At 36.3% G+C, this 21164-nt stretch overlaps 2 protein-coding genes across 9 annotated transcripts in view; one reads left to right on the top strand and one right to left on the bottom strand.

Annotated features, from left to right (window-relative positions):
• The window catches only part of KRIT1 (KRIT1 ankyrin repeat containing), a 37425-nt gene extending 19537 nt beyond the window's left edge, over positions 1 to 17888 (bottom strand). Inside the window, exons 1-9 of one of the 6 annotated variants that reach the window (XM_045185261.3) lie at positions 17770 to 17836; positions 14944 to 14976; positions 13221 to 13324; positions 11821 to 11980; positions 8624 to 8716; positions 7572 to 7701; positions 5547 to 5790; positions 5220 to 5335; positions 4909 to 5052 (exon numbers count right to left, since the gene is read on the bottom strand). In XM_045185261.3, coding sequence (XP_045041196.1) covers positions 4909 to 5052; positions 5220 to 5335; positions 5547 to 5790; positions 7572 to 7701; positions 8624 to 8716; positions 11821 to 11980; positions 13221 to 13322 — 989 coding nt within the window. In that variant the 5' untranslated portion in view covers positions 13323 to 13324; positions 14944 to 14976; positions 17770 to 17836. Of the gene's footprint in view, positions 1 to 4908; positions 5053 to 5219; positions 5336 to 5546; positions 5791 to 7571; positions 7702 to 8623; positions 8717 to 11820; positions 11981 to 13220; positions 13325 to 14943; positions 14977 to 17294 lie in introns of all 6 variants that reach the window. The other 5 variants (XM_024577183.3, XM_024577179.4, XM_045185260.3 and 2 more) reach the window with 5 other exon arrangements.
• Positions 17889 to 17904: 16 nt separating this feature from the next.
• Positions 17905 to 21164, top strand: part of ANKIB1 (ankyrin repeat and IBR domain containing 1) — a 138891-nt gene continuing 135631 nt past the window's right edge. Inside the window, exon 1 of one of the 3 annotated variants that reach the window (XM_053927039.1) lies at positions 17905 to 18457. The gene's annotated coding sequence lies outside the window, so the exon portion shown is untranslated. The remainder of the gene's footprint in view (positions 18458 to 21164) is intronic. The other 2 variants (XM_053927042.2, XM_053927041.2) reach the window with 2 other exon arrangements.

Raw genomic sequence — 21164 nt, 5'->3', positions numbered from 1 at the left:
GAGGTGGAATGGACAGTCCCACATTCATGTATGGTGGATAAAAACTGGGAGGGATACCCTGGGAGCTAGTTATCCCAGCCCCAAGCCAGACCACACAGCCGACAGTTCCAGCACCGGGAACACAAACCCCTATTACTTCTGGCTGTAAAAATCAATGGGGGTTGGGGCAGCAGAAGAAACTGCTGGATTTTCATTGCTTAAAGGGCTCACATGGATTTAAAATGTAGGCAAATACCAGGGCAGCAGTTGGAGGGGTGCCAATTGCACACAGGAAGTGGTTAAAGTGATCAGAAATGGGCAAGTGCTGGGCAGACCTCCGGAGGCCAGGGAGCGGCATTGTCCCCTCTCTAGCACCCACCCCCACAAGTGGAAACATGGAGCAGTGAAGTGGGTTGCCCTGCCCTGGCAATTACTTAAGGCTCCACCCCCCACAATTTACAGGTGCCTTTGCTATATAGGCCATGCTGCTAAGACAGGGAATCAAAGCAGCTCTACCTAATACGTAGAAACAAACACAGAAAGGCTGCCAAATTGAAGAGGCAAAGAAATATGGCCTAAATGAAAGACTAGAACAAAAATCCAGAAAAAGAACTAAACGAAGTGGAGATAGCCAACGTATAAGAATGCAGAATTCAAAACCCTGGTGATACGGATGCTCAAAGAACTCATTGGATATGGCAAAACAAATAAAGGAAGAAATGAAGGTTATGCAAAATAAAATCAAGAAAAATATACAGGGAATCAACAGTGAATGGAAGGAGGCCAGGATTCAAATCAACAATTTGGAACAAAAGAAAGAAATAAACATTCAATTAGAACTGTACTTGAACAACAATTAAAAAAAAAAAAAGAATACACAAATTCTTCCAACCAAAAAGGATTACTATTAAGGGTAGGAGAATGAATGAAATGTTTCTGAGAGAAAATTTGGAGAAAGATGATCATCTTAGAACAATGAAATGCATCTTGAAAAACACTCTTTCAGGTCAGGAAAAAACAATAAGGAAGCAATTCAAGAAGTTATAATAGAAATAATGTAAACATACATTTTGTATGATGCTTTAAAAGTTTCAACTTTCTGATATAATTGCTTAATCTTCACAGCAATTTACAAAGCAAGCAAAGGTATTTCTCTTTATCAGATGAGAAAAATGAAGCTTGAACCGGTTAAGTAATTTGCCTAAGGCCTTATGGTTACTAACCAGTGTTAAAATTCAGTTTTTGGAATCTTAGTATAGCAATTTCCATACTAGAACACATGCTTGGGTAACAGAATGGAGGCCAGCATTTTAGTAATTTTAAGGACGATGTAACAATAATAGCTTGCATTTATACTGACCTTCATTACAGCTCCCTTATGCCCTTTCTACTCTAATTTGTTCTTAGAATGAAGGAGTATATAGCAGTATTAAATACTGCAGAGCAGGGAAAACAAAAACTCAGAAAAGGTTAAGAAAGCTAAGGACATAAATAGTGTGAGAGTAGCTCACTGACCTTTGAAGTCTGGCTATAAAAGGAAAGAAAGAAGCATGCTAGTGTCCAGAAAAGGCAGCAGGTTCTTTTCAAGGAGGGAGAGAGTCATATATGTTTGAAGGCAAGAAGAAAGTACAGAATAGGAAGAAGTAAATTTAATGAGGAACAAGAAGGATTTTTACTTGTATACCCTATGATAGAGGAGAGAGATGGGAACTAAACTGATTAGGGATGGAGAAGGGCATTTTGAATCCTTCAATTTTCTTTGAAAATAGGAATAAAACTATCTGATGATAATAAAGAAAGTAAGTAGTGGGAGTTCGGGAGCTTAAGCGTAGAAAGGTTTAGAATCACTTGTAGGGGAGGACTAAAAGGCTGATATGATGAATGAGACAGACAGGATAAACAGCTAAGTTACAGTGAAGGCCCAAATGAAATTGAGGGAGTAATTTTGTAAGGAGCAAAATCACCATAGTTCTAAAACACCTGCTAGCAATGATGTGAAGCCTAAAAGTAAGATCAGAAAGAGAAGACAATGATTTTAGAGAGGTCAGAGAACATGGGATGTGAGACATTTATTGCGTGTCTGAAAAGTTACCCATATGAGGAGAAAGCCAACTTAATAGTTTTGGAATCCTAAGAGTGATTTAATTAATGGTTTTCAAAGAGTGATCTGGGAACCTATGAGGATCCCTAAAATCTTTTCTGGGTGTTCTCTAGGTCAAACATATTTTCATAGTAATACTATAAGATGTTATTTGCCCCTTTCATTCTCATTTTCTCCTAAGTGTAATAGAAACTACATGGCATGTAATATTGCAACAAATTAAAGGTAGAATCAGATGTGAAAATCCAGCTATCTTCTATTTAGTTGGAGAATAAAGAGATTTGCAAATATGTAAAACAATGCTACTCTTATTAATTTTTGTAATTTTGGGAAGTATGGTACATTTCATAAAGTTAGGGTATGTTAATAGGTCTTTATTATTACTTTTACTTTTTAAATATTTTTTAAAGATTTTATTTATTTATTTTTAGACAGAGGGAAGAGGAGGGAGGGAGAGGGAGAGAAACATCAATGAGTGGTTGCCTCTGGGGTGCCTCTTACTGGGCACCTGGCCAGTGACTCAGGCATGTGCCCTGACTGGGAATCGAACCAGCAACCCTTTGGGTCGCAGGCTGGCGCTCAATCCACTGAGCCACACCAGCCAGGGCTATTGTTATTTTTAAATAAATTAATAAATACTTAAAATATTTTCCAGTTTTATCTTCTAATATGATGCCAGATATAATCACATAAAAAAAGCCCTTTGGGATCCTGTAATTTTTAAGAGTGAGAAGGGGTTCTGACACCAAGGTTTGAGAACCACTGATCTAATAAAAATCCTCATTTTAAAGATGAGGAAAGAGACCAAGAGGGGTGAAATACCTTGTCTAATCTTAAAAATATAGGCCCCAATTCCCAGTCCCTTGATGAGACAGTATTCCCCTCCTCAATCCTTGTACCAATTAATTTATGAGTCCATTTCCAAGACAGTCATATAAGCTCTTTACTAAATAGTTAAATCAGTCTTCATTCAAATTCCCACCAATAAAATGGTCTATCTGATTAAAAGTATAGCAAGGTGACCCATACCTCTTGGTGTATTAAACTTAGTTATTGTTTCCCAGCTGACACAAAGTTAATTTTATTAAAGGATAAAATTCTTCCTTAGTGTTTTGTAGTAAATAAGATTTTCCAAGTAAAAACACTGAAGATAATTGAATTTTAGATTTAGACACCAAAATCTTTAAATTATTACAATACTTTAATAGTAACAGCCAACATTTATTGAGTGCTTACTATATGCCAGGCACTCTCAAAGCACTGATTTGCATTTTCTTCTTTAATCTCAAGAAAGGTACTATGATTAAGCCCACCTTGTATATAAACAGATCCTTAGAGACTTTAAGTAACTTGCTAAAGGTCATACTTTTAGGAACAAAGAGTTGGGACTGAAATCTAGGGACAATCCAAAGCACATTAAATACAATACCATACTTCTGTTTTTATGTAATAGGTAGTGGAAAATATTACTATTCTTTTTTTAGAGGAGAAAATAACTCCCGGCCCGCACCCCCCACAAAGGGCAACAATATAGCCAAATATAAATTTGGATTTCCTAAACTAAAATTCACTGCCTCTGTCCCAGTTACACAGTGTACTTTCTTGGGGATTGAACTATATTCTCTACCTCTTCCTGTTTAGTTCCAGGTAAAGCATGTGGGTTTTCTTAGCAGTGTGGCTGCTACCAGTATTTACTAGTAATTTGAAGAAACAACTATAAGATTAGTTAAAGAAGAATTGGGGTGACTCCAAACCTGATATAAAAATTCTTTGTAATGGGCAAACAAGAATGCATTTATAGGATAAAAAAGAATCATTTTAAAAGAAAAAAAAATTAAGAGCATATTTACTGAATAAAGGGGCATATTTTTAAGGGATAAAAGTGTATATTTAAAGCAACTACATTTAGCTTCTTGATCACAAATACTGGAATTAGTTAAACCAAAAGAATTTGAGCTGAAAAGAACTGTAGAAATGATCTAATTAATGCATTTTATGTAGAGATTAAAAAAAAAATAAAATAGAGGCAAAGAAGTGAAGTACCTTGCTGAATGTCATGCAGCTAAGAAGTGTGGACATTTAACAAGCAGTAAATAATACAGGCACTTCTTAACTCAGCCAAAGAATTTCATTTTAACCAATAAGGCAAAAGTTACCTTTCCATTAGAAATAATGGTAAATAACTTCATTACATACTCTCTAAAGGATGGGCTGTAGCAAATGATTAACTACTGCCAGGAACACAAGTTTAAGACCTTGGCCCAACTCAGGGGAAAAGTTACTATCATGTGAGAAGAGTATGTGAGTAAGAACTACACCAGGCAACTAGTGGAAAGAGCTAACCTCAATCCCATGAGCTAATCCCTCTCAACTTAAGAAAAAAAAAAGGAAGGCTTTGATGCTAATGAGAACTTTTGGGGGTTTTTAACTAAAAGAATACTTTTCTAATATGAGGTCCAATCATAAGTAGTTAACACATGTAAATTTTACAGTGAGGACAAATAAACACAATTCCAACACAAAACAATAAAAATTGCTAGAATAAATCAGGGACCTGGTGCTGTGCAATGACACTTGCTAGTCATTGGCTATCCTTTGGTAGGACCTGGTAATGCCTGAGAATACTATCATACTTTTCCCCCAAAGCAGACCTGGCAATTCTGAATGGATGCACAGATATCGTAATTAAAGATCTAAGTAGAAAGCTCGTAAGACAAACATGGTAGGAAAAAAGTGGCTGGAATGAGAATAATTTTGAAAAGGAGCACTAACATTTACAACCAAGGATTCATTCTTTTAAAAGGAAAATAATAAGTTAATCTGTTTACCAGCATGCATAATGAATGGGCGCCCAGTGATCATTATCTAATTGGTTGACTGAAAATTTTTCATTGAGAAGACGGGTTAATAATTCTGAATCTCCTTCACAGGCACTTCGATGGAGAGGAAAATCATCTACCCATGGTCGTTCCCTGTTCAAAAAAACAAATTGAAAGCTATACATCACTGAGCAGCTATAAACTACATCACTTATGCAATGGCTATATTGCATATTAAGTGCATGTATCATTTTAAGCAATGTTATAATGGTAGAATGTAAGTTTTAAAAGAGCAATGTGGAGTAAAACCAAAACAGTACTTGTCTTCTGTGACACTGCTCATGCTTCTCTGCCATTTTTCCTGTTTGGGAATTTGAATTTTTGAGTAGTCTGGAGCTCCTAGACCAAAGTATGGATTAATTACCACTTTATCAACCTAGAAAGGAAAAGGAAAACAAAATAAAACAAACAAACAAAAAAACCCTTAAGAACTTTAGATATTTAACTTTAATACATATAAAAAGAGCTAAGTACGGATGTCATCTTAATGGTAATAGTAACAGATGCTTTTACCTCAGAAAAAAAAAAACTGGCATTTGAGATGAAATGTCTTTTGAAATCAGGGCCAAAACATATTCAATTCTTACCCGATTTGTGTATTGAAGATCTGATCCAAACAAAGGGTTGTAAATACAGGTATCTGCTTTCTCTAGGGCCAGCATTTTACTCTTTATTTCTAGTGCACTATAGCCCATATGTAGTGAGTTTTCTGTCTGACCCGATTCAGTAGCATATGCAGGATTTATGACGTTAGTTTTTATCCGCTCAAGAGGAGACGGTCGGAATAAAGCTGGAATAAAGTGAGATTGTGCATGACGTTCATCTAACCACCTGGCAAAAGAGAGAAAAGAAATAGAAGTATTTGTTCAAAAGTGAAGATAAAAGTAGAATACTATCCAATTCTAACATGATACTTTCTAGTATTCACATGTTTATAATTTTAATTAATGTTGATAAAGTACTTCATTTACTATTAATAAAGTTTGTCAATGGACACTGCAAACTATTTCTAAAAATGCATACACCATTATAATAATAAAATCCCCTTTCAAAAAATACAAAGCACTTTTAAAATTTAAGGCACTGAGATGTAGGTACATTAATCCTGTTGTTGCAGAAAGACAAAGGCATGGCCATGATTGGTTAAAACACTTGTTCACTAATGTGAGTAACTCATTATGAGAGTAACTCAATATTAAATCTAGTTTAATAAAAACTTACCATTTCTTACAAATCAAAACCACAATGAAATACCACCATATACCTGTTAAAATGGCTATTATGTATGTTCACTGCAGCATTGTTACAATCGTTAAGATTTGGAAGCAGCCCAAATGTCTATCAGTAGATGAGTGGATAAAACAACTATAGTATATTTACACAATGGAATACTACTTGGCCGTAACAAAGAAGTAAATTTTACCCTTTGTGATAGCATGGATGGACCTGGAAAACATCATACTGAAATAAATGAAATAAGCCAGTCAGAGAAAGACAAACACCGTATGATTGCACTCATACGTGGAATCTAATGAATGAACTGAACTAACAAGCAAAATAGAGACAGACTCAGATAGAAAGTAGACTGACAGCTCCTAGTGTTGGGGGAATGGGTGTTAGGGGGCGAAGGCATCCAACAAATAGGAAAAAGGACTCATGAACATGGACATCAGTGTGGTGATTGGGGGAGGAGAAGGCTATAATGGGAATTAAATGGTAATGGAAAAAAAGACAATTAAAAAAAGTATAAAAATTTAAGAAATAAAATAAAAAGCAAATGGCAGAAAAAAAAAGAAGAAATAACAAGTATTAATGAGGATGTGGAGAAAAAGAAACCCTCAGGCACTGTTGGTGCAAATGTAAACTGGTGCAGCCACTGTGGAAAACAGTATGGAGTTTCCTTAAAAAAATTAACAGTAGAATTACCATACAATCCAGCTATTCCTCTTTTGGGTATCTACCCAAAACATATGAAAACACTGATTAGTAAAGATATATGTACCCCCATGTTCATTTACAGTTTTACGTACAATTGCCAAGACATGGAAACAACCTAAGTGTCCATCAATAGATGAATGGATAAAGAAGATGTGATACATATACAATGGAATACTACACAGTGATAAAAAAAAAAAACAAACATTGCCATTTGCGACATGATGGATCTTGAGGGAATTATGCTAGGTGAAGTCAGTCAGACAGAGGACAAAAATAGTATGATTTCACTTGTATGTCGAATATAAAACAAAAAGCAAAAAGTGAACTAACAAAACAAACTCATAGTTCTACAGGCAATAGAATGGTAGTTACCAGAGAGAGAGGGGAGTAGGGTGAGGGTGAATTGGGTAAAGGGGGTCAAATATAGTGATGGGAAGGAATTAGACTTTAGGTAGTGAGCATACAATAGAGTATACAGATAACAAATTTTAATGTTGTATACCTGAAATTTATATAGTTATTAACCAATATTACCTTGATTTTAAAAAACCATTTAATATGTATATTATTAATTTCATTATTTTCTTCCAAAAGTGTTGGTATCTATCAGAGCTATTTTCTACTATCAGCATGTATTTTATTTATTAAAAAATATTTTTAATGGTAGTTCTTACTTATCCAAGGCTATTAACATCCTTGCTGTAAGAGTAGCAAAGTGAGTGCTGGATTCACTACAGACTCGCATAATATCTTGTAAGCAGTAAAAAATTGGGCATCCTGGAGTATATGCATATTTAGTATTATCTGGAAAGGAAAAATGAAGAATTATGCCATCATAACTACTATATAAAAGGTTTGCAACTGCATGTTTATTTAAAAGTTACAGTATATTTTTTAAAAATGTTAAGTATAGATTATTTTAGATTTGGAATTAGAAGACCTGGACTCAAGTAATGGCCAGCTCTGTGACTTTATCCACTTGGGTGAATGCAGTATTTAGAATCATGGATAATTGAAATTATTCCTCTTTCTCAATGTTATAAAACTTTGATTAGTAAGATTTCTAACACCATTTAAAATACTGCCATTGCAGCTGGACAGAGTGTTTTAGAAGTATTACCGACACTTTCTTGTCCCAAACACAAGATAGGTCCTGATCATAATATCTTAATTTTCAAAAATACTTAAATATCTATTTCCATTCTATCTATAGCATATCCTTTGAAAAGTCCTTTAGTATATAACCTGACAACTTTTAGTTTCAACTTATGACTTCCCACAGAAACAAAAACATTATTCAGTCCAGAAGCCTGAATATTACTTCAAAATCAAAATATCTTTGTTTAAGTAACAAATTTCCCATCTATTAATTAACAACATGTATTTTACAACAGTATTATAGTAGTAACTATGAGTGCAAATTCCTAAATTCCACAATAGATATTTTAAAAGATTTATTTACTTTTAGAGAAAGGGGAAGGGAAGAAGAGAGGGAGAGAAATGTGGATATGAGAGCGAAACATTGATTGGCTGCCTCTCCCACGTGCCCCCCAAACTGGGACCGGGCCATAAGCCAGGCATATGTCCCGACCAGGAATGAACAATCTACCATTTGCCTTGCAGGACCATGCCCAACCAACTGAGCCATATCAGTCAGGGTCCACAACAGATTTTAACTTAGAATCCAAGGCACAAAATGATTCATAAGATAACACTTGGACTTTACCTTTGACAACTGATGGAACAATATATAATGCTGCTTCTCTGCCCATCTTCTCCCCATCCAGGGGAAATTTCTTCAGTAGTACCACTCGTTTTCCTAATCATTTTTTTAAAAAGTCAGTAAAGATTTAAAAAAAAAAGACAGTGAGACCAATTATTAAAAGTCAATTTTATTATATGTCCTAATAAAAACTGGTAATTCTGATAATATTCATTTTGTATACAATCAAACAGTAGATTAGGGGTCCTGGTCTTGACTCAATAGAAGAGAATCTTCTGGTGAATAACAAGAAATACTGTCAAGGATTGACAAAGCTACTGAACACGGAAGCATCCAGCAGGCTCAAGAGGCATATACTTCCTCACTCAGCAGGGACATAGATCGTAAGATTTTTACTACATTCTAAGATGGCTAAGTTAGGTGGTATATATAAATTGCAAAATCTTAAAGTTAGCACCTCTTCATTTAATCTGCAACCTCTGCCCTCAATTTCAGATTTTTTAAAAAATCTGATCGGACTACAAACTGTTATTTTGAATTGTAACCAATACTTAGTCTGTTTTTCCTGATCTGGTAGCAAGGGGGATATAAATAATAATCTATAAGCCTTGTACTCTAAAACCTCTTACGTTGTAGATACTTTTGCCATAATTTTTATCAAGATATTGATCCACCCCAAGAAATAGAACCTTGTTCCTCACCCTGGCTGGATGTCTTCTGTGGACAGGTAGATAATATAAGAGTTCAAGTAGCTTCATTTATTCACAAAATACTGGAATCAACATTTGTGATTATTATGGCTCATTATTATTATAGCCCCCAATTATTTTATAAAATGAATTATTGTACAAAATAGAATGTTAGAGACAGAATAACATTCTATTAAATTTCAGAGGCAGTATTTCTTTTGTCTGGCTTAAGGTTTTGTCTTAATCTTTCCTGCCTTGCTGCTTCGCCAGATCCAGTTCTGCTCTGCTGTTCACTTGCCTACTTTGCCAATTATAGCTGTAACTATGAGATCTGTTGCAGGAAAAAAAATAAAAGCTGACTACAGGTTAGGAAATGATGAAGGTTCTAGTCTTAACTTCTCCACTAATGGGAATATTATTTTAGCAGGTGACAACCTATCTCTTTTTATGGATGTGAAAATGACCACATACCGACTCACAGGACCAATTTAACAATTTCATGAATAAGTAAGTTTGGTAGTGTTCTGTAAATTATAAAAATCCCTGCACAAGAGGGAAAGGCATAACTGCTATTGTAAAATCATTTGTGGTTTTCATGTGAGGAATCATATTAATCTACAAATATATTTAATACATGTAGAAAAACTCAATTGACTAAGGTAATCCGGATATGGTATGGCTCATTAATATAATTATCTGTTTAGTTAAGTAGAACTTCTGTATTTTAATTTCTTTTAAAAAATATAAGTACATTTTACTAAGTATACAAGGCATATCTATGCTAGACACTTTTCAGGGTGCCTGTCCACTCAAAACTTCTAAGAGAAATGACCCTCCCTGTGGGGCAGGGAACATCTTTGTTAACACTGATACCATGTCCATCCCTTCTTTGGGGTGGATGGACTGAGTGGTAGTTTGGCTAATTCATAGCAAATTCTGACTTGTCTCTCTCAGCTCAAATATATGATTTGGGTTAACTGGACTTGTGTTTCAGTAATTTGATCTCAGAATAGATCCTGATAATTGCAACAATTTAGCAATAATAAAACAAGTCAAGATGAAAATACCAGAAAAGATTAAGACCGTGGAAGAAAAGAGTGACAAATTTTTGGCATCCAAAGATAGCCTTTTGCATGCCTTTCTCACCCACAAGGTTAGTCCCCTTTTTAGATAAGATCACTCTCTATATCATATCTGATAATAAGAGAAAGGAGATGCTCTTTGTGGGATTCAAAATATATCAAAGATCTGTAAATTTATGCAGGTACTTATTATAATCTTGCGTTACAATGCTTAGAATCCCAACCCACAAAAACCCTCCAGGCCCTCCTGGGAAGGTAAAATATAGTGAATGGTACCTCCGAAAGTTACGAAAAATAGGTTTATAGTTAGCTATCTCTAGCGAATAAATATCCAAAATGACTAGTAAGTCAAACCACAGGATACAGCCTTATCTCCACAACAAAAACAGTTTCTGTACTAACAAAACACATGAGTTAGACAACCAAACTATAAAAATGAACAAACAAAAAATGCTGAATAAGCTTTAAAGGGGTATGCTTTACCTCACTAACAACTGTTTCAACTGCTGTTTGACTGGAATTACCTTTACCTTTTTAATTGTAATGCCTGAATCTTGGACACAGTTTATAATTTCTGCAACTTCTAACTGCTGTCTGCTTCTGGTGAGGTTATGGCCTGAGAAAACGGATCATTAACTTTTAATCAGTTTCACAGGCTATACATTATCCAACAGTTTAAATGGGACCTCAATTTCAGGGTTAATATTCTCCTGTAATTCAGTTTGGCTCTTTGAATAGGGTTTTTCTTCTTGTGACCAAATAGGAAGAAAACCTCTACTACGTGGTAACTTATAGAACTCTTTCTAATCCATGAATCTTAACTTTTACTTAGTTATGAAGAGAGCTTTATAGTTTTCTCTGTCCTAGAGTAGAGAAATAAAAATAGCAATTCAAAGATACCTAGGAAACTATACTTCTAGCAAAAATAGTTTGTACTTTTAGTTTTCATGTCACCCCTTGGTTCTTCTGTCTCTACTAAACAACTCATTAATACTCATTAAGTATTTTTCAACTTAAAAAAATTAAAGTAAGGTTACTTTTTTTCTACTCCAGTTACTTCTTCAAGGGGCTAGGCTGTACCTAAAAAATACCCTTCTGAGTCTTTTTCAAGTGTTTTAAATAGAAAGGAACATAAAAAGAAATTGATATTAATATATATATTTTAAATGTCTTTCTCCACATTTTTAAAAATTTTTATTGTTATTCAATTACAGTTGCACGCCTTTTCTCCCCATCCCTCCACCCCTCCACAAGCATTTTTTAAAAAATTTTTGTTATTCAATTACAGTTGCATGCCTTTTCTCCCCATCCCTCTACCCCACCCCAGCATTTAAAGTAAATGTGTAAAAGAAAGAGAAAGACAGAAAGAAAGAGGAGAAAAGGAAAGAGAAAAGAAGAAAGGAAGAAAAGAAAGAAAGAAGTTTCCTACCTTTGATACCCTGGTTTGCAGGAGAAATTGGTTTGGTGGTTTCTACTACGTAATCCAATATGCCTTGCGTTACTTCACTGTTGCCTTGAAGTTTAGTTTCCAACAAAACTTTCTTTCTCTTTTTTTTCTGTCCCTCAATGGGAACTTCATGCAATAAAATCTTAAATAAGAAAAATAATACTGAGAAAGTTTAAATTAATTTGCCCTAGAATATAATAAGCCAGCAGTCTTTCTTAACCCTAACTGCATATTAGAATAACCTGGGAAGCATTTAAAATGATATCAATGCCCAGCTTCATCTCTGATCTATTAAATCAGAATGTTTAAGGAGTGGGGTCCTGGTACTGGAAGTTTTCAAGCTCCCCAGGTGATTCAACAGTGCAGCCAGGACTGATGCCAGAGCACTGCTAACGCAGCAGTCTCCTGAGAACCCCTGCAGTATCCTTTAATAGATTTCAGATAACTAACCCTCCAAAAGTAATTTAAGCAACACACTACCTAAATTAGCTGGAGTTAGGTTAGAACAGGGGTGTCAAACTCATTTTCACCGGGAGCCACATCAGCCTTGTGGTTGCCTTCAAAAGGGCTGAAATAATTTTAGAACTGTATAACTGTAACTACCCTTTAACTGTTAAGGAGTTGAAATTACATTTGGCCCTTTGAAGGCAACCGTGAGGGCGATGTGGCCTCTGGTGAAAATGAGTTTGACTCCCCTGGGTTAGATGTATTTTATGGTGTTTGGAATCTGTTGCATAAAAAAGGTAACAATTCTGTTTTTGTGCCCCTTCCCCCAATCACATTTACTAATACATGTAATACAGGGTGGGGCACAAGTAGGTTTACAGTTGTGAGAACATGAAACATAATTTACTCTTGTATTATTTATTAATTATTGTATTATTTTCCATACAAACTGTAAACCTACTTGTGCCCCACCCTATACAATTGAAAACTATAGAAAAGTAACACAATCTCCTAAAAATTAAAGGTAAAAAGATACTTTTTAGTGAACCGTTAAAAACTGTTCTTTGGGAAAAATAACCAAAAATAATGTGTAGATTGAATCTTTGTATAAGCTGACTTTTGCGATTTATTTTTACTTTTGAGAGCCATTCCATAAATTTTACTAAAAACAAAATCTATAGATTATAAGGAAAACTCATACTTTTTAATACCTAATAACTTATATGCATCAATGAATAGAAAAATCATCAAAAGGTATACAGCAAAATAAAAAAAGACAGTGATAGGCAGAGATCTAGGGTTTCGATTCTAGCTTGTCAAGATCTAGGCTGTCAAGAAGAATTTACAAGATATGGTAAGACTATATGTAATTGAAAATGATAATAGAGACTGACAATTCAGTAGCAGCAAATCAAATGTCAGTAAATTTTTCTCACTTCGTATGATTTAGCCTTGTATTCCCGGGAATTTAGGCTGGCAGTATTCTTTGGACGAATAACAGCAACATATGCATCTTCTATGTTCTCTGGATTTCCCATTGCTTGATAAAACAAAGAAATGCCGTGAAAGATTAAATTAAAGGATACAAATCACTTTGTAACACTCCTAAATAAGATGTTGCTTTTCCTATCTTAAAATACTATCTACCCTTTAAAAGACAAGCCAGAAATGACTGGTTCTATCTTACCACTGACCCCTTCAAAACCTTAGCTTATAATTTAAATATTTAGCTTATAATTTAATATTTACTTACTAAGTACTAAGTAAATACTGACTTGAAACAGTGATTCAGAATATTAAACACTTATTTTTCCATAAATTACACAAGTGAATGTTATATTGTTAATAGTTTGGAAGTTGGAAATAGGTAGCTACCATTGACATTTTCTTCAGAATCTTCAGAGAGAACTTTGATATTTGACATTTGGATGAGCTAACATATAGTTTGTAATTCCCTTTGGAGGTACCTATTACAGTTAAAAACATCTGGATAGTTGATGAAAGCTTTCTGACAAAGATGAAGAGTATTTTCCATTTCCATTATAATTCCCTAGATAATAAAAATATTTTCTTCCAAATATATATATATTATATGTACACATCTCCATTGAGCAATTTCCAACAAATTTCAAGCACTCTGTTGGTCATTTAATAGTTCTATTTCATTAAGTGCAATTATTTAGTTTTTTTAATGGCTAAAATGCTTCCCCTCATTTACATGGCAGTAAATTTCTAAAACAGTATCCAACAAGAAGTTTCCCGTTCATGTTGAGATTAGCCTTTTTTAATTACAAAAAAAAGATTATTAGGCATTAAAATGATCTGTTCATATTTAATGAGTTCTTTCTTGCCCCAACTCTCATAGAGACAGAAGAAAAAAAAATATCATTTTCAAGAACGTTTTCTGAATGTTATTTAAGAGACAGAGGAATTTTTATTCTGTTTTTTCAACTGAAGTTAATGAAGTCATTTTGGAACCTTTAATGGAGCTTTAATGCACCTCCTTAAATAACAACAACAACAAAAGCCTTATAACTGGAAAATTTCCTTTTAAAACTCTTTTAAAATCCAGTAGCTTTTGTCATTTTAAGTAAACAGTAGCCTAAGATTAAAACAACCATTAAAATTATTGCACAAAAACTTTAGTATTATTTAAATAATTAATTCATAAATTTATTTTAAATTATAAAAATTTTCACTGATTTAGATCCAGTGGTACTATACATATTTCACCAGAGAAACTACAGTAAAACATTAGGATTGAGATATTAATTTTGAAGACCTATCATGTATTCTCAGAATTTTTTTTCAGCTCAGTTTCCATAAAACCCACCTCATGCAGTAGAGCTTCCTCTACTGTGAAAAACATAAGTCCTTTTCTTCTCAGAATTTCTATTTAGCAATTACTTATCACCTCAGATTAACAATGACTTCAAGATAATAAAACCTCACAAATCATGGAGTGTATGGATGCCTCCTTGAAGACTACAAGCCCCCAAAAGAAAGGCATTGTATAACACATATGACACAATTACAGAAACCTTTTTTCCCCCCTATTAAAGCACCTAAAAGAGAAATTAAGTAATTCTTAGTTTTCTAAATACAACATAAAGCAAATCGATTCCTGTGGTCAATTAATATTTTTTAAATATTACCTACATGCAAAAAGCTTTATCAGTGCTCATCATTTCTCTAAAAGATAGAAAGATGTGAAATAAAAGTCATAACCATGAGGGTTATAGTCTTTTGTTTTTACATCATTTAATGTTAACATATCTCCAATAGATTCTAAAAACTTATTTTCAAGAAATATTCATACTTTAATATTTGAAATTGGCATACTTCCAGTGACGTGAAAAAAGGAAACAACAGCTTAAGTTAGGAAAGAAATAAAAGCTACTAATATATGAATGCAAACCTGCTAAGGCAGAAACACACGCGAAGGAATTGGGAGAGTAACTTTAGTTAAAAATAATAAAGGTGTAACTAGAGTTTGCAATATGCTTAGACTGAGTTGTAAATAAGGGTTCAAGTTACTAAGTATAGGAAATGTGTGGCATTTTGTTACATGGTTCATTCTATTCTGGAAAATGCTCAAGCATAAATGATGATATGCTGCCTAAGCAATGGGGCCTTACAAATATATAGAAGTGGTTCTCAATTGGGGAACCACCCATCAACGTCCTACCTTTAACATCCACTACTGGGAAAGGACACGCATGCCTCTGCTCAAAGAACTGCCTCTGGAAAAGTACCTAGTTGGGATCATTTGAAAATATGTAGGGGAATTTCTGGTTGTCACTACCGCTGGAAGGGGGGAGGTGTACAAACTCCATTCAGTTCCCAAGGGGGAGGTTCTCTCTTCACTATGGTAGTCCTGTTTAACAAAATGCCAATGTCTTTAATAAGAAACATCTGCTATGCAGTGTACAGCTGTACAAACTTAAAGACTTTTGCAATGGAGGAAAAGATTCAGTACGTGAGTACCAGGATCATAAATTTAGTTATCAGAAGTTGAAGTTAACAGGATAATTTACCAGTTTGCAAAGTACATTCTAATGGAAATTACCAACAATCAGAAAGTTTATCCTCACAAATAAAAACAAAAATAAATGTGGAACATTATCTTAAGGATCTATAAGATATTTCTGAGACCAAAAAAAAAAACAAACAAAAAACCCTTCTTCCTCCATCCTTAAGCAATGTTTCTCAACCTTTTAAAACCCACCAACTTTAATCAGAGCAACCCAAAAACCTTACTGTCCATAGTTGAAAATCAGTAATAAAATGCATTTTTATCCCCATTAGCCAAAATGATTTTTTATCAAGTCTGTAAGTTTTTATTGCTTTCCATTTCTAAATATAACATTTAATATGCTTTTAAAATAATATAAAGTTTACACCTATAATGCTTACTATGCGTAGACACCGTGCTAAGTGCTTTCCATACATTAACTTATTTTATCCACCCCCCCAAACCTGATGATGTAGGGGTTATTATTATCCCCGTTTTACAGAAGAAAAAGCTAAGGTAAAGTGGCTAAGTTACTTGACCCGGCCCCAGTCTGCTGAAACAAATCCATTATTTTAAAACATATATAACATTAAAAAGAAGAGATGGAAACTAAATTATCAGTAAGAATTCCCCTACAGGATTTTGATCAAAAAAGCCTCATTCTTTTGCTTATATTGGTTTATGGCAATAAAAAGAGAGGAAGTAGTAATAAAGTAGAATCAAAAATACCTATTAGTACTTCTACCTCAGCTTGCTTTCTCCTTGTCCCTTCAACAGTTCTACCAGTCACCACTTACCAATAACATGCGTCACCAATAATTTTAAAACTCTTTATATTGACACACTACTCTGCAATTTACGATATTTAATAATCTTCAAATAGCTTTTGAAGGCAATTATATTAAATTTGGCTAACAGAAGGACCTAATAATTGGAATTGGGAACCAAGTGAATTCCTACAGTGAAGACCAAGTACACTTAATGAGGTTATTTGAGGAAGCATCCATTTCATCCCTAATATATCTAAATATGCTATAGTATATATTAGTTGTTACTGTATTCTATAATCCAGTTCCAAGGGGGAAATAAATAATACATTAACATGGGGTTAAGAGAAAAAGATCACGGAATGAATTGCTTTACAATGCTATAAAAACATTTTTGAGTTTTTGGTATTTCCCCCAAATAAGATGAGGACAGCAAAGCAGTTAAAAGACCAGATGAAGGGAGAAAATGGGAAGACACATAATTCTCCAAGAGAGTGAAATGCAAAATGAGATATTGAGTCGGGCCAGCTAAATCAAAGACTTCTGGTGAAGGTAAAAGCAACGTGGAGAAAAAGCAATGAAAGAAAACCAAAAGCCTTAAAAGACTGAGAGAGGTGTAGCAAGAGAAAGTGAGCTGAAATGACATTCTGAATCGCTTTCCCTGAAATGACAAAAACAAACACATTGCCTGGTATGTTTTTCCTCCCCCACCCATCAACGTCCATTACCAGGGAAGGATGTGCACGCGTCTTGGTTCAGAGAGCTTCCACCCAAAAAGTGGCTTTGGCTTCTTTGTAACTACTTGTAAGAAATAAACTCCTTGCCTGGAGAAACTAGTTATGGAGACAGTACAGCCTCCCACCTCTCTGTTTTTCTCGCTGGAGTCTGATCTTGCTGCTCCTCGTCTCACCCGCGCGGGCGGCCGAGCACCTTCCAGGGCGCTACATTCAACTCTCTGGGTGGGACAGTCACCTGGGGGCCGGAGACCGTCACAGCTTTCTCATTCCTCCTTCCCTTTTTAGCAGCGGCCAGGACCGACTTCCTGTGACAAGGAAACCCTGGGTCGCCACTCGAATTTGCCGGACGTGTCCGGCCGCGCTCCCTACCCCGCACCTCTAGAGCTCGGTTGTCTGGACTCGGAGAACCTCTTGCCCACGGGCTCTTTATTGCCCTTCCCCCTCTCCGCAGCTCAGCACTACCTACCCCTCTTACTCTTCTAAAATGAGAGGGTTCCGGATTTTTAAAGGCCTTAGCTCTCCAGCCCGCCGCTACCGGGGCGAGGAAATCGCTTCCGGGTTCACACCCGAGCTGCCTCGCGGTTGGCTGTAGAAGAGCTTCCGGGTCGGCGGCCGCGCTGCTGCCGTTTCTGCTTCTTCTCGCTGGGGCTGCGGGCTGACTGGGGCTGGTGGCGGGTGACTCGGGGACTGAGGTGGTGGCGGCGGGCACGCGGCTGAGCGGGAGGCGGGGTACGGGAGGAGGGCGGCTGGGGCTGTGCGCGCGCGCGCACCAGGCTGGAGCATGAGCCGGACTTGACCGCGAGGCGGAGGCAAGGGCCACCGCCCCCTCTTCCCCTCCCCTGAGTTGGGGCTACGCGGCGGGCTCGAGAGGGATGGGGGGCGCCCGCCGACTCTGAACCTTGCAGCGGGCGCTTGTGGCTCACGCAGCGTGCCCGCGAGTCTCCAGTGCGCACCCTCGGCCCCAAAAGCCTCCGCCCGGCGGGCGCACCCGGGCCAGCGAGTAGGGAGCCCCTGCCCAGGTGGGTGGGGCGGGGGGTAGTGTGTGTACCTGAGCTCGCCGGCTCCGCGAGAGAGGCAGGGGCGGCCGCGGCGGTGGCAGAACTGCAGAGCTGCGGGGTCCCTCCGACCCGTAACCCTCAGCCTGGGAAGTAACCGTAAGTCTCAGCTTCGCGGTACCGGTCTGTTTGAGGGTGTCTCAACCCATTTCGGACTGCCTAGTTCACGCCCTCCCGGGTCCTGAGGAGGATTGTCCGTCTGTCTCTCCGTCCCTATTCCTGAACAGGCATAGTCCTCTGTCTTCCCCGTGGGGCTTTTCTCCCAGTGAATTTGCAAGCCTCCGGGTCTCTGTGGCGCGTCCCATCCTCCCCATTCTGGATGCATCTTCTCGTCACTGTTCTTAAAGGATCTATATCCTTCGTCTTTTTCTTTCGGTACCCCAGACCCCACAGCCTCCCTCGTCCATCCCTTGAGATGTGGAAAGCCACGGGATCTCGAGGGCTAGAGAGTCTTGAGCGGAGGGATGAAAGTGCTTTGCAGGGCTGTGATGGGTGGGGTAGGTACAGATGGCTGTTGTGAACCTTTATTTTCTCAGCTTTTGCCACCAAAACAAAAGAATGGGCCTCTCCCTTGGACCTTCATTCCTCTCCCTTCCTAACTGTATAAGCCGTTTGCTGTACGTTACTCTTTGAATCGCAGAAAATTGGGACTAGAACTATCATTAAGCATCTCCTGAGGACGTTTTGAGAATGTTTCTCACAAACTCTATTCACATGAATGGCATATTGAACAGTCTTGTATTGAAATGAAGACCCATTCCGTAAGAGCTTTAATAGTGAAAACAAAAGTCTGATGATTCTAATGTGTTTTGGATTTACATTTGGTTCTTAATTTACAAAGTGTATAATGTGAACATCTTTGTATTGGAAGATTTTGTTCTGTTAGTGGTTAAAAAAAACACTAAAGTGATTTTTAAAGATTCAGCTTATATTTGGTAAGGTATTATTTGAAATCCTTAATTTCAGAGAGACCTTTTTTTTTAAAAAAACACATTTGGATCAATACCTACAGATGTTACACACCTTGGTTCTATGTATGACCATCCTGCTTCTTTGTTTAAAAACAAATTAACTGTATATCCAGATTTTGGACTAGGCAGTTATACTCATTAAAATTTGGGTTGCTTTTTAAACTGTTACTACAGAAAATAGATTTAAAAATAATTTTAATGTTGTCATTGATGGGACAATAGCTCTTACGGGCCTTAATGCATTTGATACTTTTCAATGCATGATACGAAGCAAGTGATAATTTAAGAATAAGTTTACTCTATGTATCACAGGTTCTTTGTTATTATCCTGTAAACTGCTCTGTAATGTTGACTGTCAACCATTGTTTTCCTGAAAACGTTGTTTTGTTAAAGGTAGATGTGTTAAAGGATTTGTGTGTTTGTTTTCAAAACCTTTGAGCAGTTGATTTGGGACTGTGATTTGATTTGTAACTTCATACTGTTCACAGACTTGGTTTGAAGTAGGCTCAGGAGATGTAGCTCCAGCTGTCTCTCTGGAAATTACCTTAATGACTACTGTGAGAACCCAAACACTGTATAGAGTTGAGTGTATTATTGGCAATAACTTGAAAAGGTCTTTTTAAAAGAATTCACTGATCCCTATTATTCTTGGAGGTAGGGTATGGAAATAGGACTGTATTTTCATATTACACTTTTTCCCTTGCCCACTGCACTGGGAATTAGGAGTCTATTACAAAGGGTCTCTGAAACTGAGCAGACTGTGCCTAAGTGTGGGCTCTAACAGGTGACTGTTGAGACATGGAAGTTTTGTTATATATTCTTTTGTATTTCTGTACTACTGCCCACTTTTGAGAGAGTTGATTTTCTTTCTTTCCTCTTTCTTGTCTGGGGAGTGCATATGAGTTTGTGAAAGTAAAATATGTGTGTTTACAACTTTTGTAAGTAAAAGTTTAAGCTAATTTTTATGTGTAAATAGATGGAAGAAATAGAAATTAAATTTATCTGGCTCACCTTGAATGGAAGTTAGAAAAGATTCCTCAATACTTTTGTTCATTTTCCACCTTTGAGGATGCACACAACAGTTTTTTTAAGTGAAATTTTAAAATACTGCTCTCTAATATTAGACTTTATATGTGACACATTTGCCAAAACAGATTTGAGAGTGGCGCAGTCTGAGGTGAGTTTTTATTGCATGGTTCTAAAAATGCTAAGGAATTATATTTTCTTTTTTAAAGTGACTTGCCTGAGGCATAGTAATTTGTGAACTCAGTTTCATTTTCAGACAACCTCAGACTACCTCTCTGTTTCTTTTCCAAAAAACTTAGTTTCTTATTTCAGTAAATCTTTATTGACTACCTACTATGGGTGCCAGGCACTGTATTGGATTCTGGGACTATAAGGAAAAATAAGTTAAGATTGCTTTCCTCATTGAATTTGCTAAGTTAAGATATTTAACTTACTTTGTCCATATGCCTTTACGGATTTCTCTAATAAATTTTAAAGTCACTTGACTGTTTCGGGGTTGTTTCACATCCTTTCTATAAGAATAAACACCCCAAATGCTCTTTATTGAGTGCATAATTCTTCCTAGCCCCTATGCTAAGTGCTTTATATACATTATTTCATTTATTTTTTTTATAGTTTATTTTTATTGTATTTTTTCCATTACCATTTACCCCCTTTATACCTTCCTCCACCCACTCCCCACCCCCTCTGCAGTCAACACACTGTTGGCCGTGTCCGTGAGTTCTTTTTATTTTTTGCTTGATCCCTTCACCCCCAGAGCTCGTTTAATTCTTAAAACAGTCCTAAGAAGGATTTATCTCCATTTAAAA

This window comes from Desmodus rotundus, chromosome 6 (genome assembly GCF_022682495.2).
Source record: "Desmodus rotundus isolate HL8 chromosome 6, HLdesRot8A.1, whole genome shotgun sequence".
Classification (NCBI taxonomy): Eukaryota; Metazoa; Chordata; class Mammalia; order Chiroptera; family Phyllostomidae; genus Desmodus; species Desmodus rotundus.
The sequence above is the reverse complement of the archived record's forward strand: the minus strand, read 5'-3'. Positions and strand labels throughout refer to the sequence as shown.